This window comes from Zosterops lateralis (assembly GCF_965231275.1).
Source record: "Zosterops lateralis genome assembly, chromosome: 18".
Taxonomy (NCBI): Eukaryota; Metazoa; Chordata; class Aves; order Passeriformes; family Zosteropidae; genus Zosterops; species Zosterops lateralis.
The window spans coordinates 7,806,351-7,832,193 of NC_139778.1; the positions used below are offsets into that span (position 1 = coordinate 7,806,351).

General features: G+C 40.9%; 2 protein-coding genes across 3 annotated transcripts; one reads left to right on the top strand and one right to left on the bottom strand.

Moving 5' to 3' along the window:
- Positions 1 to 1,722: 1,722 nt before the first annotated feature.
- Positions 1,723 to 7,147, bottom strand: LOC310916956 (uncharacterized protein C17orf67 homolog). 2 transcript variants are annotated; one of them, XM_083874868.1, is made up of 4 exons: positions 7,048 to 7,147; positions 6,275 to 6,375; positions 3,205 to 3,344; positions 1,723 to 2,141 (listed from the first exon to the last, which is right to left on the bottom strand). In XM_083874868.1, exons 1-3 carry the CDS (start codon positions 7,100 to 7,102, stop codon positions 3,228 to 3,230), a joined length of 273 nt encoding a protein of 90 aa, XP_083730994.1. In that variant the 5' UTR covers positions 7,103 to 7,147; the 3' UTR covers positions 1,723 to 2,141; positions 3,205 to 3,227. The 2 variants fall into 2 exon arrangements, with proteins under 2 accessions (XP_083730994.1, XP_083730993.1); XM_083874867.1 differs by lacking the exon at positions 1,723 to 2,141 and having other exon boundaries at positions 2,912 to 3,344.
- Positions 7,148 to 9,105: 1,958 nt separating this feature from the next.
- Positions 9,106 to 24,722, top strand: DGKE (diacylglycerol kinase epsilon). Its single transcript, XM_083874906.1, has 11 exons — positions 9,106 to 9,615; positions 11,248 to 11,407; positions 11,853 to 11,972; positions 12,945 to 13,088; positions 14,855 to 15,012; positions 15,301 to 15,352; positions 15,491 to 15,604; positions 16,080 to 16,151; positions 16,681 to 16,808; positions 18,209 to 18,320; positions 18,620 to 24,722. Exons 1-11 carry the CDS (start codon positions 9,170 to 9,172, stop codon positions 18,779 to 18,781), a joined length of 1,668 nt encoding a protein of 555 aa, XP_083731032.1. The 5' UTR covers positions 9,106 to 9,169; the 3' UTR covers positions 18,782 to 24,722.
- Positions 24,723 to 25,843: the final 1,121 nt, after the last annotated feature.

A 25,843-nucleotide genomic window follows, 5' to 3' on the forward strand; every position in this document is an offset into this window, starting at 1 on the left:
CAAAGATAATAAATGTAGGAAGATAATGTCATGCCTTGAAGAGTGATGCTTATTGATCAGTCTGCAGCTTAATTTGGAGTATCTGAACATGGATCAAATTATCTAATCTGAGAGAGAACAGCTTCTGCAAACACACAAAATCTTCTGTTAGCATCTGTGTGAGGATAGCAGGCAGTAAAAAGCCACAGAGCACTACAATGTGCTTGTAGGAACTTTGAACCATTTCTTTCTGTGGCATAACCACACCTATACCCACAGTCAGAGCAGTCTGCAACCCAGAGGGGGAAAAATCAGCCATTTGCTGAAGGTCTTTATTTCATTTGATTTTGATCAATTGAGCTGATCATTTTAGGAAAAGGTGTTAAAAACCAAACAGGAGGAAGAGGGATGTGGTGCTCTGAGTCCTGGTTGTGTGCAGAAAGAGTGGCATCTAGTGGGCAGCTCCTCAGCTCGGGAAAGGCACTGCCTGTAAAACAGGTCAACTGCTCTCAAAACTTATGACTATGCTCATCATGGATGAAGTGGGAGAGAATGTGGATCAGTGATCAAGAAGTACTTCACCTTCCTATGTGTTTCTAGTTTTCTCCTTGCTAATTAGATTTAACAATACTTAACTTTTCGCTTCGGCCCTCGTGTGGAAAAGCAAACTTGAAGGCAATAAACAATCTCTATTCCACATTTGCCTTAGGATTAACTCAGTGTTACTGAGAAGAACTGAATAGAACCTTCTACTTAATCTTCCCAATTACCTTAAAAATGACTGAGGATAACTAGGTGGGAGTTCTTTTGTTGCAAAGAAGTACTTGAAAATTGACTTTCACAGGGTGAAAGTTGACGTAATTGTGATCAAATGAATTTTTCATTGTGCAAATAAAAACAGAGCCAGCATTTCACCTAATGACTTTAACTCAAAGAGATATTCAAATTTAGATCTCTGTTTTGAGAGAGCTATGAATGAAGCACACAATAGCACCCTGATTATACTTTTTCACACTCCCAGATTTAATCTATGATTTATCTTGGCAGTAGGGGAAAGCAAGCCTTTGATGCTTTGGGATTTAAATTATTTCCTTGGAGTCATCTAGGAGAGCTGTTTTACTGGAAGGAAAATATACCAGAAAAACCGTTGATCTATTCCAGCCTATCAAAAGCTCTGTGGCACTAGTTACCTTATAGATATTAATAAAATTGTGGTTTATTTTGCTCCCAGTCCTCAGGCTTCAAGTGTGACTGCAGTGAGGACCTCTGAAAGTTACTTTGCTCCATTCATAACTAATTCTGTTGCCATTACAGATCACAGCAGTCATTTAAGAGCCATCAAGCATTATTTTATGTTGTTTTGCAGGTATCATGTGTGTTCCCATCTGTCTGTAGAAGATATTATTTTCCAAGGTATAAGTTATGAAGGCACACAGGCAGAATTGGCTGGATTCATTTGCCCCTCCTGGAAGAATTATAAGGTAAAGGGATAATTGTGCAGAGGAATGCCACAATTATTAGTCTGCACTAATAATTGCTTCCCAGCTGCTGGTCCTAGAAAGTCCTCTGATGTTTCCTTAGTACTTCACAGAACCAAGCCTCACTTCCAGTGGGTTTCATCAGAATATTGTATGAGAGATTAAAGGAACAAAATCATCTGCAAATGGAATTGAGTCAAGCTTTTTATTATGAAACAATACATTAAATACTCATCAGGCAGTAAGACATAGTGTTACATAAATGTTGTGTCTTCATGCAATATTGTTATTTAACCTAGAAAATTGTAATTAAGGATTCCTCCAAAGCCAAGAAAGCTGGTCTTCTCTTCGTGTTGGTATTCTGCCATTTTCTCTTGACCTCTGTCTCCAAGTTCCTTTTGCTTCAGACAGTCTGTGCCCTTAAAAGGATACTTAGGACTAATGAGCTGCCCATACCTCAGGAACTGTGGAAACCCTCAATTCAGTCATTCAAGCATGCAATCATTGCTGGTAGAAAATACATGGTGATCTATAATTCATCAAGCCATTTAGAGCTGGAAGTTCTGCTGTACCATGAGGATTGCACTACACTGCAAAGAGGTTCTGCTCTACAATGAGCACGTAGCCGATGCAGGAATAATCTTGTCCTCCTTAACACAATCATGTATAAACCCATGTGGAGATCTGCAAGGAAAAAAAAAAAAAAAAAAAAAAAAAAAAAAAAAAAAAAAAAAAAAAAAACCACCAAACAGAATATCAAAATCCATGCTGACATTGGCCATACTAATAACACCTTAAGGGCTTCAAATCATTTAAACACTTTCCTAACATTAATTCTTCACAGTGGCCTGGGAGCAGCTGTTGGGAAGAAATCCTGTAGCTAGGTGAGCCAGCCTTCAACTGTGTCTCATCTGGAGGACTTTTTTTGAAAATTGCCAACTTACCTCCTAAGGCTGAAGTTTGGGAATGTTATGTTTTTGTTTTCAAATGAGTTTCAGACCTTTGGCTTATTGAGGATTAATAGAGCCCCACTGAAATCTGCTATAATGTCCCAATTTTCAAAGGTATTCAGAGATGTACAAATAGATGAAAGAATTTTAAGCAGTTGAACTTTCTCTCTTTTGAAACAGATCAGCCGTTACAGATACCACCTCTGCATTTTGCTGCTTAAAAGCTTTTGAAAATAGGAAGCTAAATCTGCAACTTTTATATTAAGAAGTTAACTGGGAGTGATATAGCTTCACTATTATGGTGATGATTCAAACTTATTTCAGTTGACAAATTTCAGGTCTGTTTAAAAACCCTTCTTGCAGGTCAGACTGCATCCTGAATGTCTCCAGGATGAGTTTAATCTTTAACTGAGTTTAATCCTGCCCCACTCCCACTGACAGCTAAGTGAACAAGTACAAGAATCAAATAGAAAGAAAAAGAACACAAGTAGACATGAGGGAAACAGGAGTGACTTGAAACCACATTAATAAGAATGTTCTGCAGTCACCAGCTTACACCCACATAGCAGAGAAATGCATTACCAGTTCTATTAAAGTGACGAGAACAGAGTGACAGTGCTGATGCCTGAGACACTTGTTCCCTGCCCAGCTGCCTGACACCTTTCAGCACAAGGTGTTTCCCCAGACTTTGGTTATTCCCTTCTCTCCCACTGTGTGGCTCTGCCTTTCACTATGGAGAAAAAATATGCACTGTAGAAGAAAAAAAAAAAAATATATATATATATATGTATATGTACCAGTTGCAGGGTAGGCAAACCCATTAGATTGGATGCACCAGATCCCTGTTGCAGTGTGGGAGGCAATGAGGATTCAACCAGTGTTCAAGGAATTGTTCTTCTGATCTCTGCTCCAAGCGCTGGAGGTGAAGCATATACTCCTATTTAAAGAAAAAAAAAAAAAGTAATTTAATTGTGTAATCACTCAATGTTAATGTCAGGCCAGGGACTCAGGATAATTTTACAGCTGATGTAAGAGCCATTCATTAATCCCTTAAAATAATCAAATATAGTGAAATGGTGTTGCTAGTCAGCTTGCCCCAGACTAGCAATATTTAATGAATGACATCATCTCCAGATCAGTAAAGGTGTTGAGCAAGAATTAACAACAATATTCATAAATTAGGAATTCTGTATACACATTTCTTATTTGCATGTTGACACAGAAGTCTTTGTTGGGCCTGAGGGTACAAAGGATTCTCACAAATAGGTCTGTTATAGCCCCTTTTGAAAACTGACTCCTGCTGCTTAAAGAACATTAACCCCTTGCAGGATCATATGGCAGGACTGAAGGGTTCTAGTCAGTAACACACATCTGTGCTGACTGCTCTTAAATAAAATAATGTGAATTTCCCACATCAATTTATAGAGAGAGGCTTTGGTCTCAGCAACAAATTTATCAAAGTAAAGTGGGCTGTGTACCAAAAACTTGATCTCCATCAGGGACAAAATTTACTCTTAAAATGTCCCAGTCCTAGGGGCTCACAGGCTTTGTGAATAGCAGATACATTTATTCAGAATAATCTCCCATTGCTTTGGACAGTGGGCACTGTTGGAATGAAAGCTGTAGCCCAAACCCTTTGCACTGGCCAAGTATTCCAGCATCAGGATCCTGCCTTGCACTGGGCTTTCTCTCCTCACAGCACTGAGAGACTTGGCTCACATCTCTGGGGAGAGACTGCCTTAGGAACTGGCAGGGAACAGACCTGTGTGACTGAGAAGATGCCACATTATCAAAAGCAGGATCTCAATCAAAGCAAGTTTAAAACATGCTGATAACATAAATTACTTTTTCTTTTAATAATCAAAGAGGGTACTCTTTCTGTCTGTAACTGAACAGGTTTTTGACTCAAGCAGCCCTGTGGAAGTCAAAGAGTGTCACAAAGAATTGCAAATTACATTCCCCACCTCAGCATGATCTGGCCCAGTACAAACAGCTTTTGCTTAAAACAGATGAAGAGAGGTGGGTTCATCCCAGCATTCATCTAATTCTGCTACAAAGCATCCATACAAAATCAGTTTTTCTCCTTGAGTCCATGTGCACAAGCTGTGTGCACAGGGATGCAGCAGCCATGCACCGTCATTCACATGGAAAATCTCCACGTTCCACAGGGCAATGAGGGTTGTTTTTCCCATTAGAAGATGTTTCCTTTTCTACTGAAAACTTTGACATTTAGGGAGCAAAACAAATATTCTTATGTTTGAATTTTCTTACAGAGGGTCAGCTTTGCTTTCTAGATAAAAAAATAAAAGAAAATAAATATAAGAAGGTAGGAATTTCTCAAAAAGTGTTTGCTCCCAATTGTGGTAGGAGAGAAAGTGGCAAGGACAGAGCAGCAGAGTCAGAAATCCAACATTTCTTTAGCCCTGAATCCCTCCCCTCCCTACACAGTCATAGAATTCATAAGGATCACCAAGCCCAGCACTCCCTGCTCCTCAAGGACCACCTAAAACTAAGCCATAGACTAAACCTTGTATGCATGCATGTAACTTCTTGCCATACAGGAATTACCTCAGTCCAACTGTTCTGCTGCTTCACTTACTCTGTATTCAATATTTGTTATATTTACCACATAACCTTAATCATATTAAGCATGAGCAGAGATGAGAGCTGTATTCCCACTAATTTGCAAAAACTACAAGGCTCATTTAATAACTCAGAAACCAACCCAGTCCTGTTGTAGGCAGCAGTGCAGCCTTCTGATTTTTGGCTGTGTTGTGTCATTTTCAGTGTACAAGGCTGTCAACCAGCACGGAGCAATATCCTTGTGACAGCTTTGGTTTGTCGTGGTGCTCCCTTTGACAAACTGTGTGTGCACCCAGTGTTTGGCAGGTGGATTCTTTTTGGCTGGTACACATTACCCACTGGAAAGGGAAAACCAGGAGCTCTTTCTACAATCCTGCAAGGCACTTATTGCTCCTCTTGTCCTGTGGAGTCCAGAAGTGTTCAGCACCTTGCTGAACTGAGCCCTGTGCTTGTCACACACACACACACACACAATCCCTTGTGTGCTCCTGGCTTCTCTGGGCTTTGCCTCTTCGGAACCAGGTAATTTTAGCTCAGTTTATTTAATTTGGAAAGAAATAGGCAGTAGTTTTAAAATATCTTAAGTACCCTTGAGAAGTGCAGGATTATGTGTAAGGTCTTGTCAAAGTACAGAAAACAGAAGGCTCTAAACTCTTTTACTTTATCTGTTGTTGTAACAAGGTTTAGAAAGAAATAAATATAGATATTCCATGCAAGCCCAAAGCTGTTGCATTAAGTCAGGAACTAAAAACTCTTACAATATCATAAAAACCCATCCTATCTGTAGCATCCATAAATAAGTCAATGAAAGTAAGTGATTTTTAAAGCTGGTTGAGAACTACCTCAGTCTCCACCCTGACCACTGACACCTCCATCGCCTCACTACCTGCAGTGCAAAATGTACTGGAAGCAGAAGATATTTCCTGTTACTCAGTTTTTCAGGAACAGGCTGATGAAATCCACATCTCTATAAATGAAATGACACTTTCTTCTCAATAATTTGATCAGTATTTTTGAGTCATGATAAATAATCTCCTAATTCTGCAAGCGAACATTTTCAGAGCAATACTCAGCACTTACAGAATGCTTTTACCTGTAATTGAAAGAATTTAAAAGGGGTTTTTTTAATACTTCATGGAAGAACTCAGGTGCTTTAAAGGGTGATATTCATAACATATTGCCTGGAAGCAATAGAAATTTAATACTAAGCAACAATGTTTTTAGGGGGATTTGGTGTTGGGCTTTTTTAGTTAATGTAATTTAATAGTAAATGTCACAGATCACCCTCATTGGTTCATCAGGAAAACCAGCTTTTCTTGGTCTGTCTTCACGACGAGTCCTCAGCATCTGTTTGGCATCTTTTTCAGACAAAATTGGTGAAGTGTCTGAAGAGAGAACAACAGCAATTAGTTCTGAAATTATCAAAAAGTTAGTATTTTATCTAACTGTTGTCAAATGAAATATCTCCAAACCTGATTTTTTTTTCCTATACAGAAAGTGTTCTTTCATTACTGCCCCTTCCCAGGGGGTATTGCATTCCAAGAGACAGAAGTGGAATTTTAAACCATGTTTATAATTGTGTTTTCTCTTGTTCCACTAGTATAAAGCAATGCCCACATATTCATGTTACTATAAAGTAAGCAAATATAACAGCACTATCGAACCACTGGTTGCTGGTCCAACTCTTTGTTCTTTTTTGTGTTGCTTTATAGGATTTTTTTTTTTCAATAATGGGTTAGATACATTTCAAAGAAGAGATTGCATTGAACATTCCACTTGCAGGACCTTGGTAAAATAATATTAAAATAGTAAGCAAGTAAAACTAAAATTTTGGGGGTTACAACAAATGACTGCAGTGTGGTAATGCAGAGAGTTAAATATCAAATACAACATCGTGATTGTTAAAAATCACATCAAGGAAAGCCTGCAATATAAAAACAGTTGAGTGTTAAAACTTAAATATGTGAAAATATATGAATAATGAATACTAAAATAGAAGGTTGACAAAGTTCTTCAGCTCTACACACATATGCAGGTTTCTTGATATAAACTCCTACCTGTAACAGTGATCAGCAGGACCAAAAAGGAGACAAACAAAAGCAACTTCTTCATTTTGATTCCGCTTTCTCTCAGCCTGTTTCAAAATGAGCAACCCTGACTGAGGCATTTGACTATTTGAAGGAGCTACGTCAGTCACAAGTGTTTGTTTCTGCTTTAATTTCAATGATAGTATGATTCTGAAGACATCTGGTCTGAAGGTTTGAATTAGTCCATTATCTGCTCACACACATTCTCTGCATAACTCTTTTCCTGAGGGAAAGAAAATAGAAGGTCTTTTTTTCCACCTCAGGCTTCAGAGCTACACTGGGTATTTTAAACTTGTGAAAATAAAGCTTATCCCCTCATATTTAGCATGGCAAGCAAAGGTTTTTGGTGCCCAAGGTAAAGTATTGTTTTTTAAAAGAAACAACTGCCCAGTACTGTTAATCTCAGAGGCAGCTGCAGAGGGGCCCCTTTGACAAAAATTCTGTCTAACTTTGCTCCAGCAGAGAAGTACTTTCTACTGGGGTTTAACTCTAGCAAAGCCAAATTATGACTGTTGAGAAACACAGCAGAGTCTTCTACCAAATTAACAGAACCATACAAACAAAACCCAACATAATTCCCCGTCCTCTCAGGACATGTTAGTAGAAAACAGGATTGTAAAGCATATTAAGCATAGTGTTAAGTAAGGATTTAGGTTAGCAAATGTCACTGCAAACAGGTAGTTTTGGCCTTGAGGAATGTCCAGAGCTCTTCTGGGCAGTGCTGTGCTGAACACGAGGTACCAGCAATTTGTAGGGCATGAAATGCATCCCTTCAATTATAACATATAAAATAGGTAGTCGGAGTTCATCATTGCGTCTTACATGAGGAAAGTGAGGAATTTCCTTGGAAACCTGAGTGTTACCCAACTGGATGCAGTATGTGCTTTTTCCAGTGTTTTTTCAAGATACCAAGACCCTAGAATCCAATAAATTTTGTATCTGCTGTATGGATTTGCATCATTGCTCACTGTACTGTTGTGAGAGTGGAAAAACCTGTAGGTTCTAATGGCAGCCACTCTTCTTAGAACTGCTCCAGGGGAAACAGTCAAACAGATAATGACAAAATAAAAATATGAGGGGAAGGCATTTCTGGTTGGGCAATAAAGCACAACCATGGGGAGGACAAACAGAGGCACAAAGGCAGGACTGGGGGGACCTGATATGTTGTAGTGAGGTGGGGATGGGGCTCTTCTGCTGCACCCACAGAGGACCAGGGGACACGGCCTCAAGCTGAGACAGGGGAGATCGAGATAAAATATTTTCACAGCTTGGTGTGGTCAGGCTTTGGAAAGGGCTGCCCAGGGAGGTGGTGGAGTCACCATTCTCCATCCCTGGGGTGGGCCTGGCGCTGGGCGCTGTGGCTTGCTGGTCACAGCGGCAGTACAGAGTGCACGGCGGGGCTGGGTGACCTCAGGCCTCTTCCAACTTTGATGACTCCATGATTCTAGGGCGGAACCAAATTATGGGGGAAAACATTTATGGTTGGGCAATAAAGGCGCAAACACGGCGGTCACTCGGCCCTAAGGCAGCACGGCCTTCGCCTGGGGTCTGGGCCCGGCGGATCTGGAGCTGGAGCCGCTCTGCCGGGCCCTGTGGCGGCCGCCAAGCGCCGCCGGCGACACCCCCGCTCGCTGTGTGGCGACAGGCGGGGCGGGCGGCGCCCGTGTCCCGGCAACGGCCCCGCGCCGCTTCCGCTTCCGCCGCCCCGCGCATCCCGGGGCGACGCTCCGAGCCCGCCGTGCGCCCCGGCCCCGGCCCCGGCCCCGGTTCCGGCTCCGGCTCCGGCTCCGCCGGCAGCTCCCGGGCGGGCCGAGGGCCCCAGCTCGCTGTGTGCCCCGCGGAGGGCCCGGAGCAGCGGCGAGGGGCAGCCGGGGCCGTGCGGAGGGGCGCGGGGGGCAGCGGGCAGCGAGAGGAGCCCCGGCCGGAACCCGCCGCCGGCCCGATGTGGCGCAGGTCGGTGCCGAGCCCTGAGGAGGGATCAGAAGATGGTGCGCGAAGCCGCGCGTTGGCTCCCTGAGCGAAGGGGCCGTTCCGGGGCTCGCCCCGCCGCCTGCCCGAGAGGTGCGAGGGCTTAGGCCGGGGAGGCGCGGGGATGGAGGGCTCGGGCGATGCCCCCCGGGCCGGGGCCGACTGGCGCCTGGCCTTGTGGACCCTGTGCTCCGTGCTGCTGCCCGTGCTCATCACGGCCTGGTGCAGCTTCCAGCGCTCCCGGCGGCAGCTGCTGATCCGGGACATCTTCCGCAAGAGCAAACACGACTGGCACTACACGGACCTCTTCGGGCAGCCCTCGTACTGCTGCGTGTGCGCCCAGCACATCCTCCGCGGCGCCTTCTGCAGCTGCTGCGGGCTACGCGTCTGCGAGCGCTGCCTCAAGAAGGCGGACCAGCGCTTCCTCTGCAAGGAGATCATGCTGAGGGGCGCGGCGGCAGCGCCCGGCTCCATGCCGCACCACTGGATCAGGGGCAACGTCCCTCTCTGCAGCTGCTGCATGGTCTGCAAACAACAGTGCGGCACGCAGCCCAAGCTCTGCGACTACAGGTACTGCATACAGGGCAGTCTGACTCTGTGGGATCAAATACGGTGCCGTGTCTGTTGTGTTTTACACAGGGTTGTTGGGAGACCGCACCCCAGAGGAGATCCTGCAGATGTCGGATAAGATACTGTTAAAAAAAAAAAACAACAAACGACTTCAAAGAACGTAAAATTAAAATGGATGCTTGTGAGTCATGGATTAAGAGTGTGGCGTTGCATCTCACGTCCACTCTTAATTGCATTACACCGGCGTGATGTGCAGGCTGTGTAATTACACACGAGAGACTCTCAGTGTCCAAGGGAGTTTGTGTTTTAGGGGATGGCATTAAGAAGTTTCTAATAAATTTGTCAGTTGTGCAGTAGATAGCCTAAACAGTCTGATTGGCACAGCTCACAGTTCAGAGAACCAAAGTGTACGTCTCAAAATTGGCATCTGCTCAGTTTAAATAGAACAATGTCCTGTAGAGGTTTTACGTTCATTTTTAAGGATGCTCAAAAAAGCTAAGGAGAAGTTTTATAAGCTACTGAAATATATTGTTAAGGAGTGTGATAAGAGTGTTTTAAAAAGACGATGAACCATTAAATGGACTTGCACTGTCATTAGTAAGGCTGCTTGCATAGTTATCAGTGCCAAAATGCAGATATAGGTGCCTCAGAGTGTTACTTAAGCCTTCTCAAAGGATGTCATCTTTTCAGCCTAGATTCTGCCAGCTTTTGCTTTGCTTCTATTCGATATTGTCAAACTGCTTGGTCAGTGAGCAGAATTACAGAGTAAAAGAGCACATTATCAGAAACAAAACCTTGAGAGTGTGTGTAGGAGAGGAGGGAAGGGCAGGAATTAGGAGGCAAAGGGGAAAGGAAGGAAGAAGAGGAAAAGAGAGTCATAGGATAGGGCAAGTGTCATTGCTACTTCTAGCCATATGTTGGATTAGTCAGGAGGACTCCAAAAATAGCTTTCCCAGCTGCTTAAATCAAGGCTTTGGATGTAGTAAATGAGGATTAACATTCTGCAGAGGCTGGAAGTGGATATTGCAGTATTTCCTCTTGTTCTAGCCTGTTTTCCAGGGCAGCTTTTAGAATAGGTCATAAAGCAAAGCAGTTTTGCATAACTAAATTGCATCAGCCTCATACAGTTCTGTGTAAATTTTTAGGTTTCAGGCTTAAAGGGGAATTATCAATCTTAATGAATGCATTAGTAACATTTATTGAATTGAACTCCAGTGTTTTATCTGTGCTCTTTAAGGATGGACAGGAGTTCAGGTTCTTTTAGAGGCTTTCAGTGTAACTGTTAAGATTTCAAAGAGGAGCATATTTATATAACCTATTTTTTTAAGTAAAAATAACTGTATTCATTTAAAACTATTGGGTTGTTTTGTTTTTTTGGGTTTTTTTTCTTTTTTTAGTAGAATTCAAATACTTTCATAGACCTGCAAGCACATGACCAATTTAAATAATTTTCTATAGCCAATACATAGGCTTCCAAGGAATGCATATTTTTCCCTGTAATGTGTTTAAAATATTACTTACAACAGTGCATGTAAGCATAAATATTTTGGCAAAAGTCTAAAATAAATGAGCAGAATCAATGTGTCTGTTTAAAGATTGTTTTCGTGGTTTTTGTTTTTTTTTTTTTTCTAGATGTGTGTGGTGTCAGTACACTGTGCATGATGAATGCATGGTGGACTCTCTGAGGACTGAGGACTGTACATTTGGAGAATTCAAAGACTTAATTATCCCGCCCTATTATTTGTCTGCAATCAACCAGATGCGTAAAGAGAAAAGAACCAGTTATGAAAAGGTAATGCTCTTTTACCTGCTGCTTCTTTGGTTTAGAATATACCAAAAAAACAACCAAATAAACCCACAGACAGACCTTGAAATTTGAACTCAATACATTGTCACATTAGCAACTGTCAAGTAAATGTTTCAGGATATATTAAGTACCTGCTGTATTAATTTAGAGGTGTTTGTCATTTTACTAACATGCTTGTTGAAGCGTAAGCAGATGTGGATTTTTTATTCTAAAATACTGAGATTTGTCTTTGAATCTTTGAATGTTTTGTTACTGTGTTCATAACATTGTAGTACTTGTTGTCCTGGCCCCTGCAGAATCTTCAGCCTTGGTGTGTCAGAAATATTTGTGTTTTGGCTACTTCAGACTAACTGCTGGGGTTTGGAGCAAGGCTGTAAACATTTTCAGACATGCAGTTTTTGTGTGACTGACTGGTTTTTACCTTTTGCAGGTGGTGCCTTACTGCAGAAAACACTGGATGCCAGTAATGGTGCTGGCCAATACTCGCAGTGGAAACAACATGGGTGAAATTTTACTGGGAGAATTTAAAATGCTGCTGAACCCTGTTCAGGTATTTACAGTGCAAAGCCACCATAATAAAACCAAGGTTTATATTAGAATAGATATCCCTTTGCTTTACACAATGGCAATAGGATCTTGTGGAAGATCAGTAAAGGAAACAAATTCATGCAGTTTGTTCTTTTAGAAAGGAGCAGCTTCACAGAGAAAAACAAAAAGTGTAGAGGCTTCTGCCAGCCCCGAGTTTGTTAGGAGTCTGTTACCAGTCCATTTTTTTTTTTTTGCTTGCAGTAATACATGCAGTAATTCAGTTAATAAGAAATATCTGGCTTTTGAACTAGTGTACACAACAGTAATACATGCAGTAATTCAGTTAATAAGAAATACCTGACTTTTGAAACAGTGTACACTTTTAGAAAATGAACAATTTAAATCTTCTTTATAGGAAACGCATGTTTGTTTAAATCCTCACTTTATTTGTGGAAATGTCAGCCTTGACAGTTTCATTTCATGTAGTTGCTTTCCCCTTAAAATCCACTGGTATGGCTTAGGATGTTGACCTAAGGTAGGCAGTTGTTCCTTGGATTTCCTGGCTGCACCTTAATACTCTTTCTTTGGAGTTCAAAACCTAGCTGTAAAATACTGCCTGAGATATTTCATTGTGTGTTTGTTTTAAATGCATTCCAATAAGGCTTAAAAGAATAAAAAAAATACTTTTATCTGGAGTCTTTCATCTTTACAGAAGTCATCATCATCATGCTTCTAGATACAGATTTTTCCTAGGGCTCTGTCTGCTCAGTTTGTCAATGCATTTAATCCTAGGGAGGCAGCTGGAGCTCTATTGTGCATTTGGAAAACAAATCCTCCTCAGGGAAGTCAAGACATCTCATTTGCTAATGTAATACTGCAAATGGAGAATGGTTGTTTTGCATTAGAGCTAACTTCTCGAAGTTGTTTATCTGTGAGGAAAATCCTGAGTCATGTTCTGTGAACTTACAGAATTCCTTATTTTCCTTTTTTCTAGGTTTTTGATCTCAGCAAAATCGCACCTGCTAAAGCTCTCCAGCTCTGCACTTGGCTGCCTTGCAATGCTGTCAGGGTTCTGGTCTGTGGTGGGGATGGCACAGTGGGCTGGGTCCTGGATGCAATTGATGAAATGAAAATAAAGGTATTGTGGTTTAAATTAAAAGGTGAAATGAGTTTTGAAGCTGCCAAAGTTCTGCCCCTTATCTCTTACCTACGTTTGTTGCCTTCATCTTCCTGAATAGGCTTACAGAGGAATATTTGCATGATTGCTTATTCATGTTGGGGAGGGGTGTGGGAAATACATCTTATGATTCCTTGTAGTTCAGGAAAAATATGAATGCTTTAGATTTTAAATTACATTGATAGTACTTCTTTTTTTTTTTTTGCAAAATAAGAAGAGAGCAAGCTGCAGGATATTTTCTGCATTGTTATTTCCTCTTTGTCTGAACAGATTTATATTGTCATAAATGGTATTGCTAATATTGGCTGGTGTGCTCTGACTGTTCGCTTCTCCCAGCACACTCAGTCTTTTATAAGAACCTCATTATTTTGCCAGCTGTACTGGTTATTTTGCCAGTGCATAAATGAGTGCAGTCATTTGCTTCTGCTCCTTGTCATATGTTCTGGAGAGTATGTCTGTCTGCAGCCTTGCCTATTAGCTGCAAAGGAGGAGGAGAAAAAAATAAGCTGTGTTTGCTGTTGATTTGAAATGAAAGATATTTTTGTTTATGGGATGATCCTAAGAACTTCTGAGAAAATTAAGAATGGAAAATAATTACAAGGCTTTAGTGCTTTACCTCATAAACTATTTCTCTAGTCCTGAAAGGAAGAAAGTTTTTATATCAAAGTTTTTGGTTTTTTTTTACTGCAGCTTTCTCGTTAATTCATAAAATGTTGTAGCTGCAGACCATTATTACAACTTCATGCATAGTTCAGCAACCTCTTTGAGAATAATTGTGTGCTGAAAAAGTAGAAATAAAGTAACTGTAAAAGTTAATGAATATGAGTATATGGTTCTGTGGTCCTGGCCACTTGATATATTGTCCCTCAGAACTGATATAGTTGATGAAATCTGGGTTTTTCTTTGTTCTGTTCAAATTGAGTCCTTTGTATTAGGTAAAATACTGTAGAGATTTATCAGCAAAACCTTTTTGTTATCAGTAGTAGGTTATTTGCTCCCTTCATTTATCTTGACTCTCAAATACAGGTTTACCTGGCTGATAACCTTTCTGGAAAAAAACAGTAACCAAAGTGCCAATCTACTGCAAGTGCTTTTCACAGCTAAATTGCAAAGGCCATAGTACAGCTGAAATAACTATTCACCCTTCTGTGGTGAGGAGAGCCAGGCCCTTTGCTAAGGTGGCTGTTGTAAACAGCTGCTGTCACTCTCTGCTTGGCAGACCTGATTGTCACTGCTCCATCTGTGGGTGACAGTCTGAAACTGAGACACTGGCTTTGCTCCTTTGAATGTCTGTGTTTCTGTGTGTGGTTGAACACCCTGAGACTCTGCGTCTGTTGTTTAGACTCACCTCACCTCAGTCTTGTAGCAGCATTTTCGTGTCTTGTTGCAGTTCACAGCCTTGTGTGTTACATCTCTCAGTGTTCATGTCACTTCCCAGATCTAAAGCATTCATTCCTGGGAAGGAATACTTTGTTCAGTATTCCTAAAGCATTGTTTCCATATTGTGTTTGTATTCTTTTTCCTTCTCACAATGCTTTAACATTTCCTTCCTTTACATTGCGCCTGGGTGAGTAGCTCAATGTGCCACCTGCTCTGCCAGCCCCGGAGCTCTGCTCTGTGTGACAGGCTGCTGGGAAGGTGAATTTATCTAACCTGAACATTTGGGGATAGAAGGGAGACAATGGGTGCTGAAGCAGGAGCTAATATGCAGTGGTTTTGTATCCTAGGGGCAAGAACGATATATTCCACAAGTTGCAATTTTACCTCTGGGAACAGGGAATGACCTGTCTAATACACTGGGCTGGGGTGCAGGTTATGCTGGAGAAGTCCCTGTAGAGCAGATCTTACGAAATGTCATGGAGGCAGATGGAATCAAACTAGACAGGTAAGGAACAGTGAAAAGATAAAATGTGTAGAACCAGACACTGCTGTAGCTCTGCTGATAGTCCATTGCAGCAGTTTTTTACATAAACACAAGTATTGCTGGAAGGAACTACAACGTAACTGAGGTCTGATTTAGTCTCTTAGTTGTTCTACAGGGCTTAACTCTTTAATAATTTAACTAAATTTGAATATTCTGCCTTAATCCTGGTGTAGATATGAGAATCCTAACTGCAGCTTTGATACTGAGGACTGTCTGTTGCAAGTCTAAGTACCAACTGTTGTTTTTCAGATGGAAGGTTCAAGTAACAAACAAAGGATACTACAACTTAAGGAAACCAAAGGTATGGTTTGCAAGTATAAATATGAATTCTATGGAATACCTAATTTTGTTGTTGTTATCAACTTCCCATTAAACACTCTGAATTTTAAACCCTAATGATGGTATTTAATAAAGCATAATTGGAAGTTCTGTCTTACAGGTGTTCACGATGAACAACTACTTCTCTATAGGACCTGATGCTCTTATGGCTTTAAATTTCCACGCCCATCGTGAGAAAACTCCCTCTCTGTTTTCCAGCAGAATCATCAATAAGGTGTGTTTGGTAAAGTGACATTTCCTCCTTGGAATTGTTGATTTGACTTCAGGCTATTTTTAGCTTTACTACCATTTCCTTCCTGCCATTTTAAGAGTTTGAGTTCAGTTTTCTTTGGGGAGTGGATTCCATGGGTGAGACATGTTTGCAGCCCACTCAGGTTCTGCCTTGTCTCTGCTTGCTTACAGAATTTACTGTTTGCTCAGGTTTTGCTCAGAATTTCTCATTTGCTTTGAAACTTTATGGGTTAAGTTCTCATTTCCTTTTCAAGTGGAAATCTAGTTGCTTATGCAAGTTGTAGCTCATCTCATGAGGAAGGTTTAGTTTAAGGATGTGCAAATATATTATGTGTAAGTGTTTTAGATAAGGTTTGCACAGCCATAACTATGCATAAATATTTCAAATAGTCTTCTTATGTATTGTCTTTTTCTAACAATGTTTTCTTTTCTCCCTGTTTTGTTTGGGTTTTTTTTAGGCTGTTTATTTTTTTTATGGAACCAAAGACTGCTTAGTTCAAGAGTGTAAAGATCTTAACAAAAAGGTTGAGGTAAATTTTTTTAACTTGCTTATTCTCTGGGCAGTCAGTGGAGCATAAAAACTTAACCTTGTGAAAAAAGAGGAGAGAAGCTTTGCTCTTTACAATATTTACACTTAATGATGTTTGTGCAAGGGTCACTATGGCCTTGGAGCATTTTTGTGTTCCTTTTGCTGTCTGCAACTTACTTGATGGAATTCATGTGTTTGGGCTTATTGAAAATTCCTAACTTTTTTCTGGCCTTGACTCAGTTCTGTGAGTGCAAGCACTGATATGCAGCTATAATTTGCCATAGCACCAGAGGCTTACATAAGTGAAGAGTTCTTTTTTTCTTTTCTCAACTAATAGAAATTTACTACAGCTCAGGATATCTTGTGAAATCAGAAGGATTTTTTTTTTAAATATGGATAGAAAACACATTCTCTTGGCACAGGGCCAGTTTTTCCTTTAAGTGGAGATCTATTAAATGCACAAAGTGAATAATTTTTATTGAAGTACTGAATATGATTCACAGTAATTAACTTCTGCTTGTCTTTTAAAGCTAGAGTTGGATGGTGAGAGGATTAAGTTGCCCAATTTGGAAGGCATCATTGTGCTGAATATTGGATACTGGGGAGGTGGCTGCAGGCTCTGGGAAGGAATGGGGGATGAGCCTTATCCTTTGGCAAGGTACAGAGGGCATTTTTTGCTTTGTTTTTTGCCTTTAATGGTTCTTGCAGTGTAAGGAATTCCCTCAGTAGACTTTGCTTATGTAGCCAGGCTTGTCTGGAGGTCAGAAGGGTTCCTTGGGACACGCTGTCTCATATTTGTTTATTTTCCTTGAATTGGAGACCTGGAGTAAAGGGATCCTTCTTTTATTCCTACTCCTGCTACATCAAGGGGGTTTTCACTTTCTCAAAATGTCTGGCATGACAGACAGCAGTAGCATTGGAGTGGCTATGAACAGTAAAGTGAGCCTTCAAAAAGTAGAAGATAGATCCATTTCAGAATCTAAAATACCACATCTCATTAGAGGTTAAAATGGAAATTAAAAACAAAACATGTTGAAGATTTTGACTCCCATATTGGGAGCAATACCAAAGACAAAAATAATTTCAAACATGAATTATTCCCTGTTGTGACTTCCTTCTTCAGAAGTTGTCTATATAAATTTACACATAGCTCTGTTACAAGGCTTATGATCCTGAATTTCTGAAAAATACTTAGGCAAGGTCCTTTACCCAAAGCTAAAAGATTAAGCCATTAAAAGATTTTTCCTTTGTATGGATATCTGAGTAAAAAGACAGAAAATTGTACAAGTTTATGGAAGAGAAATCCACTGTGGGCCTTAAATGTGCTCAATGAGCCTTGGAAAGTTTTACATACATGATTTCCAGAAGGGTGTGCTGGCTGGTGAATTGCTGTTGGATTATTCCTTTTCTGACTCAGAGATGGGGCAACAGAGAGGTGTTTTGAAAACTTTTATTCAATTTTCAGTCTCATGTGAAGGGTGAGACAGTACAGATGTTACAATTTATGTCATCACAATCAGAAGCCAAACTATTTCCTACTTACGTTATAAACGTTTCTTGGCCTATCAGCTTTTGCCACACAATGCCCTTGATGCCTTAAAGCAAATCATCTAAATTACCCCTCATGGGTCCTACTACAGTGCACCTTTCATAATTCTATTTCTCTGAAGTATCCAGTCTTATTTGCAAGGCCACCCTTTGAAACTTGTTTCTAGTTTCATTTCTTTCTCAACAATGTCCATCCTATCACATGGCATTTCTAAGTCAGCATTTCTTATCTCAAAGTTGCATACAGATGCACATTATGTGAGCCTTCTGTCAGGCTTTGAGAATTCTCTACAAATCCATTTCCCACAGATTGCTCCACAGCTGTGGGGTTTGATGGCTTTCTTTGCTGTTCAGTGTGATTTGTTCTCTGGCACAAATACATAAATGTACTGGTAGCACAACATTTGTCTTCTCTCTGGGAATAGCAATAAAAGGACTGTAATATTTGGGCAAGTATGCTGGAGCTCGTCAGCATCACTGAAAGGAGTCTCATTTTTTTTTATTTCATAGACATGATGATGGACTTCTGGAAGTTGTTGGTGTCCATGGTTCTTTCCACTGTGCCCAGATCCAGGTGAAACTGGCAAACCCTGTTCGCCTGGGGCAGGCACACACAGTGAGGGTAAGTGCTGCTTAGAGACCTGTTCTCCTAATTTTTTTTAATAAACAGTACAGAATTTCAAGCACTTAACTGCTTGAATCAAATCTGAAGTTGCAGTTTGCAGCTGAGATGGATATTACTCTTGCTTAGTAAAAATTAATTATGTCATAATACACAGCCCTCTGTTACTGTGGTTGGTGGCCTGTGAGTGCCACTCACAGCTTCTCCCTGGCCAGGTTGTGAGTGTGTATTGCAGTTATAAAAGGAGATTTCAGAGCCCCTTTGAAGTGCTGTGATTGTGTTATTGTGTTTGGTACCAGCTGATCCTGAAGAGCTCCAAGATGCCGATGCAGGTGGACGGGGAGCCCTGGGCACAGGGGCCCTGCACTGTCACCATCACTCACAAGACCCATGCTCTGATGTTGTACAACTCTGGGGAGCAGACAGATGATGATGATGATGCCTCCAGCCTGTCAGAGTGACACCACGGGAGGAGCAGGTGGATCAGGACCTGGAGATTCTGTGGAATTTCCCATGTGGAAACGAGGAGCTTCAGCTCGTTAAAAGACCAATGTCTGATCTAGACTGAGGTTCATGCACTAAGGTTCATACTTGGGAATGGACTAGAGCTGAGAAAAAAGCCATGCTTTTGCACTCATGGAAACTCACAGCTGAATTACCACAACTGGTTTGCTTTTAGGTTGGTGGGGATACCCTCCAGCCTTTCCAGCTGGAGTGTGTTCCTCTGATGGCTGAAAAGGGACAGATGCTGCAACCCTGCCTTGCTGTGCAATCAGGTCTTCTGCACATACACTGTACAGTGTTCCAGAGAGATGTTTCATACCCTTGGAAGGGGGAACAGCTGGATGTTTGACCTGCTTCACCTGCCCCAGAACAGTTCCAGAGCAGAAAACCAGACCAAGCAGAATATGGGTTGATGTTCTGACAGCAGCCTGCTCCTGGCTGCCATCTCTGTTTGGGAGCAAGAGCAGTAACTCTGTGCACCTGCTTGGGCAGTGCATTTCTAATAAGCTTCACTGGGAGAGTAGAGGATCTGGGAGTTCTGGGGAAGGTACTCAGCAAGAAAATTGCTTTTGGACCAAAGGTTTCTGGAAATGTTATTTAGGAGATGACCTTTTTCAGTGGCTTTGTAAGCCAAAGAGTACCCTGAGGTCTTGGAACTCAAAGTAATTGTACCATGACTTGCACTGAATGATCCTGTGACTTGACTTTGCTTCAGTTCAGTGAGAGATTATTGCTAGTTTTTGTAAATAGCAATGTAATGGTTCTTGGGCAGGCTTTTTGGAGGAAAACTTGGACAAAGGAGCATCTTTTTTAGCTGTTTAGAGGAAAGGGCTTTAAAGAAATTACGATGATTGGCAAATGTGGGGTATTTTTTTAAAGCTTGTTAAAGAACATGGCTCATAATTACCTGAGAATGATCAGTAGTAAGTCAGATTGTAAACTTTCAATTTCAAGTGTGGAGGTTGAGCACTAGGTTTGCAGAGGTGGCATTCATGTGTATGATTTGATTGTGGAAAAAAGGCACGGAAGCATTTGTTTTGTGACTGGCTCTTAGGGGGTCAAAGACACCTTGTTGGTTACCCTCATTTCCCTTTTGAATATAAAGTAGGGAAAAAGATTAGTGGTTGATCCTGATAGTGAAGGTTCAGAACACTGACAGCAGTACACAGGGACTGTCAGCTTGGCTTATCTGAAGCTTCTCAGGTTAAAAGCTTCTCAGGTGAAAACATCTTCATGGTTAACAAAAGTAAAAGATGTTATTCCTGTTCTTTTTGTTGTAAGAATTTTAAGCCTGCAGCAGGTGAGAACTGAGTTGAGGTTTGAAATGTCTCACTGAGTAAATGCAGTTTAGTTACTGAAGGAGCTCTTCCAAGTAGGAAGAGAATTTATCCTGTGTAAGCCAAGATCATCAGGGTGAGGGCTTTGGTCTGAATTTTTAATGTTGCTGCTTTTGTCATGATCCCCCAATATTAACTTTTTTTTTTTCTTTAAGCTGGCTGAAATTGAGACCACTGGGTAAAGTAGGCTGTGTTTCTAGGTTTTTTAAAATGAAACCATTTTTCAAAAACTTGTAAAATGATGTTTGCATTAACAGTGAATGATCTATTTATATTTTAAAATAATTTATTGAAACTTGGCAGAGTCAGTATTTTTAAAACCTTCAACTGTAATCCTCTTTGGAAAGCATTTTTAACTTGATGGTGTTCCTTGTAGAAAGTGTATGTACTAGAACTTCAATACTACTGATTCTCAGTGAATTTATAGCAGTCTGAAAATGTGATTAGAGTGTAAGGAACTGTAAAGCAGAAGCCATTTGTAAATTCCATATTCATTAGCCTTATACACCTCACTTTAATTATTTTATTGTATGTAAATATAGATGAAAAATAATAGTAAAATATATGTAAAAAGTGTTTTAAATACCCTAAGTATACTATGCTAGGTGAATCCATTGCCTTTTTTTTAGTTATGAGCTTCAATTTGTATTAGCTTGAAAAATCTTACCAGTTTAAGTTAGTATTTTTTTAATAACTTGTAACCATCAGCATCCTAAAAGTATTTAAGTTCTGTGCTGTAGTTCTTATGTGACTTTTGTTTACAAACGAATGAGGAATCTCTGGAAAAGCAGGATATGTGCTCTGAAAAGCAGTATTTGAAATGATACCGCTGGCTACTTTAAATTATTTTTAATGCATTTTAGACTTCCCTGAAGTTGATCAGATGATTATTCAAGTTGGTTTATAGCCCAAGAACATTTAACTGTTAAAAAACTTCACTCTTTTGACTCCTGACATCTAGAAAAGAAATAATTGATGGCAAGGCTGGAAGGCTCCCTGTGTTAACACAGGTGAGGGGTGTATGAGCTTCTCCACTTGTGCCCCAGTGGGGGCTGTTTGTGCTCCTTCTCACTGCAGCTTGCCTGGAGTCCAGTCCAACTGCAATCCTCTGGGAAAGGCAAATCCATCATTCCTGCTGGAGAAACAAAGCTAAAATAGCATCTAACTGGGTGCTTGTTTGGGAAAACCGCTGATAAATGGCCTTGTTTTTTTGGAGAAGAAGTTTGTGTCTCACCAATGGACTGTAAGTGATGGCAGCAAATGTGGCTGTGGTGGCTGTGGGGAAGCCTCTTATGAAACTGTACTTCTGGTTTAGAGAACATTCTGTAAGGTTGAAGTGTCCATTGTGACTCTGTAGCTGTCATACCTGTGGCAAAAAACAGGTCTTGTAAAACACAGCCCTGGGATGTGTGGGCAGCCTTGGTGTTTCCAGCTCTTTGATTTCAGTGTGTCCTCCTTTCTGGTGTGTTGCAAATTAGTTTAAAGCCTGTTTTGAATTACTTTAATGGAGCTTTTTTTTACAGTTTTAGCCCAAATTTGGTGTCAGTAATGGGCTCCCAAATTGTCTGGCAGCAGGAATGGACTTGGCTAATGTGTATCAGAGCTACCCAGTGCTGTGGTGTGCATTGTGAATGTAAACTGTTCCATTCTTTTTAAATGTTGCAGGTGCATGGAGCACCATTTCAAACAGCTACTCCATCCAAGGAGTTCCTCCTTGTAGGTTGGAACCCTGGAAATCCCCACAGTTTATTATTCTCTGTCTGGGAGAGGGGACTCTGCAGTTGGAGCTCCTGTCCTGCACTGAAGAGTTTTCCCTTGTCCTGTTAATCATAAACATTGGAAAAATAGAGAAAACAACATTTCAAAAAGTAAATAACAAATTGTTTCTTCTGTCAGTCTTCATATATTACAGCTTTGTGTAAAATGTACAGGGTGAACAATAACGTTGATTGTCAAGCACTTAGAAGTGAGTTCATAAAGTTTATTTTTAAGTTGTATTGCTGCATCCAGTAGTTGACCTGAAGCTTGGTCAGATTCTGATAACTTTCTTTACTGTAGGTTCTCAGTCCTGTGGCAGGCAATACAAAAAGCATAAATCTGCCTGGAGAGCCTTTCTGTGGGTCAGCTCCTTGCCTGGCTCACACTGTACTCATTTACCCACACTGAGAGGACGTGCTGGGTGTTTTTACGTGCACAGAACTTCTTGTCAGAGGCTTTGTGAGACAGGAAAATTGGAAAGGCTTCACACAGCTATTCTTGGCCCAGTGACTCACCTGGTTGGCTTTTACAGTCACCATCACCACCAGAACTCCAAAGGTTCCCGTGGGCTGTACTGAAAGTACAATCTTTGTTCTCCTGGCTGCTGGGGAGGGATGTCCCTTTTCTCCACAGGTTCTGAGGACTGATCCGTGAAGGGTATGGTTTCAGTCTGGCCAGTTCCTTCTGGTTCTGTGCTACATTGCACTGAAGCTTTTACAGTGAGTGTTACTGTATCTCACTGGTTAAATGAAAGAACACTGCACCTTTAGTTGTGATCAGCACAATGGCAACAGTGTTAGAGTAGTTAGTGGCTTTTACTTGGCAACAAATGCTTTTGGTAGAGCAGCACTGTAACCCGTTAGTCTATGGGGACGAGCAGGATATTTAAAAATCTGCATGTGTTCTAACTGAAAATCCTTTTTAGGTCTGTATTTCATACTGACTACTAGCAGTTTTCTTCCTTTTGGAAAATAAAAAATTAAGTCTTTAGCTGGAATTAAATTAAACTGTCTTCAGATTCAAAAATACTAGGACGTAACTGATTCTGTTGAATGTCAACCACTTAAAAATGCTGGTTTGTTCTGAGAAATGAGAGGTGCTTCTTGAACATAAAGATGAGGGGCAGAGACCACTTCTTCCTTTAGTAAATAAATAAATGGAGAGAATTTACACATTCTTTATTTCAGCAATGTTGAGGCCACAGTTCTAAAGCACGATGTGATCACAATTTTGTTATCTAAAAATGCTGAACACCCAGTTCAGGCTTTGGGCATCTCAGGGAGGTACTTCAAGCTGGAATAAAGCCACATGCCTTGACTAAACCTAGTTCTGTTGTGCAGACTGACCTTAGCTGAGGATCTGGCCCTGTTAACTGTTCAAAAGTATGAATGTATTCAAAATTGTACTTTTTAATACTGTCCTGTGCTGTGTCCCCCTACTGCTGTATGTCATTAATTATTTGCATTGTTTAATTTATAATTTGTTTGTAAATTCCAGCATAAAAATAGTTTTCTTTTTAAGATTATGTAGGAACTTATGTTTTATGTGAGTTTATTGAATTCTGTACCTTCAAGGTTTACATCCCTCAAAAGCCATTTTGTCTGCTACAAACTGCTGTAACCCCTTGAGTACCTCTAGCCATCTTCTCTTTCTAGGATTTTTGCAGTTAAACAGAACGGATTTTTATTTTTGTAGCTTGTAACTTCAGTATGTATAGCAGTTGTTTAGTAAGTAGTGATCAAAATACTGTAAAAATGTTGCTTTTAAGAGCTGTAACTTTAGTAATAACTACTTACAAGAAAATGTCAGCATGTTATCAGTTTTTAAAAAAATATTCTTTAGCTTCACATGCTGTGATGCTGCCACCTGGGATTTATATTGAATGTGTTTGTCTGTATGTTCTAAAGTGGCACTAAACAAGGAAAATATGAGCCTAAAGTGCAAGAAATAGGTTTAAAAAATAAAGTTTATAACATTTTAGGCAGTTTTCAGTTGCCAAAGGTGACATTTGCGATTAAGTATTCTTTTATTTCCCACTGAGCAGTAAGAAAGGAGTGATCAGTGACTCCGGGCAGATCAGTTGTTTCCTTATGGTGTAGTTTGAGATCTGTATTTAGTGCCCAAACATAAGCTGACACTGTCTGCACCATTCCTGCCCCTCAGAGAGCAAAACCCCAGAGCAAACCCCACAGCTTGCACTATGTGAGATCTTACTTGCCATGAAAGAACCAGGTAGCATGATCTTGAATCTCTAAAATAAATCAAAATTGGCAATTTTTTTCCTTGGCATCACGTCATGTTTTCAAACCCCAAACTGGTTTTCCTTTGGTTCTGAAGAGAAGGCAGGCTGAAATGGGAGGGTAAGGAGGTGATCCTGTAAAAGTCTTTGTTATAAAAACTGAGATACCTGGTTTTATTTGCTGTAGAGGCACAGTGAGTGTGGTTTTATCTCATAAAAACTTGTGATGGTTGCTGCAGTTGTTACATGGGCACGATGTGTGATTCTTCTCTGCCTGAGAAGGTGCAGCTTCAGTGGAGCCACAGAACTGCCCCGTTCTGTGGTTATTTCACTTAACACAGGGAAACTGAAAACTTCACTTGGTTGTGCCATGGCCTCTCTCTGTGACTTACACTCCCAGAAGGCTCTGTAGAGAAACATCTTCTCCATATTCTTCATTTTAAAAAATTGTAAATACAGATCTTTTCACAGCACTGGCTTTGTTACTGAATTTCTTAATGCATCTGTTTGTCTTGTTATTTGTACTGTATTTCTCTGTAGATTTAAGGGTGTGGATTAAAGTATTTAAACTCAGTTTTCCCTTTTCCTCGCTGTGCATAAAAACAAATGTTGAGTTTTCAACTGTGCAACAGCCCTGGGATGAGGAGGACTGCCTGGCTCTGGGAGGGCTGCAGCCAGATGAGTTTACAAAGTTGTATTTTGTTGAACTCTGTGGCCATGCTTCTGCCCGAGATTCCTGCTGCAAAATTTCAGCATCTCAAACCTCAGTAAATGTGAAAAATTCTAGACACCATGGTCACGTCATTTGGAGGTAAAACTAACCCCGGTAACCTGCAACAATCTCAGCAGCTGCTTGTCCGCTCCTGGTTCATTCTTCTCCACCCCGGGGAGGAGTTGAGTTAGTGTGGCTTTTCAATAGGAGTGGTTAAAATGGTTTGAATTCAGCAGTAATGTAAAATGTCCACATTGTTCCTTCTCACCTCTGTTGCCACTGATTTGGTATCTTAAAACAGCTTCTGATGCTGCACATTATTTACTCGAAGAAAGTAAGGAGCCCTGCAAATGCCTTACATGTGATGGGCAGTTTCCAGAGTTTTAACAGGAGATGTTTTGGTGTCAGTAGAAACTGGAGATGAGGCGGGGGGAGCTGCTGAGAGCAAGTGAGCAAAACTCACCCGGGGCTTTCCCTGGCACGGGAAAATGCTGCTGCTGGGAGACATTCAGGGATCAAGTGGCTCAATGCTTTCTCTTGATGGCAGCAGATGGGTTCTTTTGGGCCTTTGGAAGCGAATAAATCCTCCTGTGGGGCCACTTTATCATAGTGTCGATCCCCTCCCCAAGTCCTTTCTCCTCTCTGTTCCCTGCTCTCATTTGCACAAAAGAGAGAAGGGCTTTGGCCTCTCAGCTCCCGTATTATGCCACAATCAAACCTTTTAAAGACTATTTTGTGTGTTGTTTTTCATTCAGGATGGGGTCAGAGCATAGATATTCAGCAGGGTTTTTTCTTAGACGAGTAAGACAATAGTTTCACAGAGCTTTCAGGATCACTGGCACTAATGTTGATAACCATCAAGTTACCTACTTGGAGTCAGCCGTGCAGAGCACCAGCTTGAGCCAGACTTGAGCCGAAAGTTGTGCAAGGAGTTACAGCCCAGGGATGTGTGGGGAAGGACACAGGACATGAG

Bases quoted from the DNA above. Each gene is read 5' to 3' on its own strand.
- LOC310916956 (XM_083874868.1), bottom strand. From the start codon at position 7,102: ATGAAGAAGTTGCTTTTGTTTGTCTCCTTTTTGGTCCTGCTGATCACT. The intron at 6,376-7,047 runs GTAGGAGTTTAT...TTCTCTCTTCAG, and splicing joins CCTGCTGATCACTGTTACAG to ACACTTCACCAATTTTGTCT. The intron at 3,345-6,274 runs GTGATCTGTGAC...TTCTTTAAATAG, and splicing joins TTCCTGATGAACCAATGAGG to GAGTATATGCTTCACCTCCA.
- DGKE (XM_083874906.1), top strand. From the start codon at position 9,170: ATGGAGGGCTCGGGCGATGCCCCCCGGGCCGGGGCCGACTGGCGCCTG. The intron at 11,973-12,944 runs GTATTTACAGTG...CCTTTTTTCTAG, and splicing joins TGCTGCTGAACCCTGTTCAG to GTTTTTGATCTCAGCAAAAT. The intron at 15,013-15,300 runs GTAAGGAACAGT...GTTGTTTTTCAG, and splicing joins GATGGAATCAAACTAGACAG to ATGGAAGGTTCAAGTAACAA.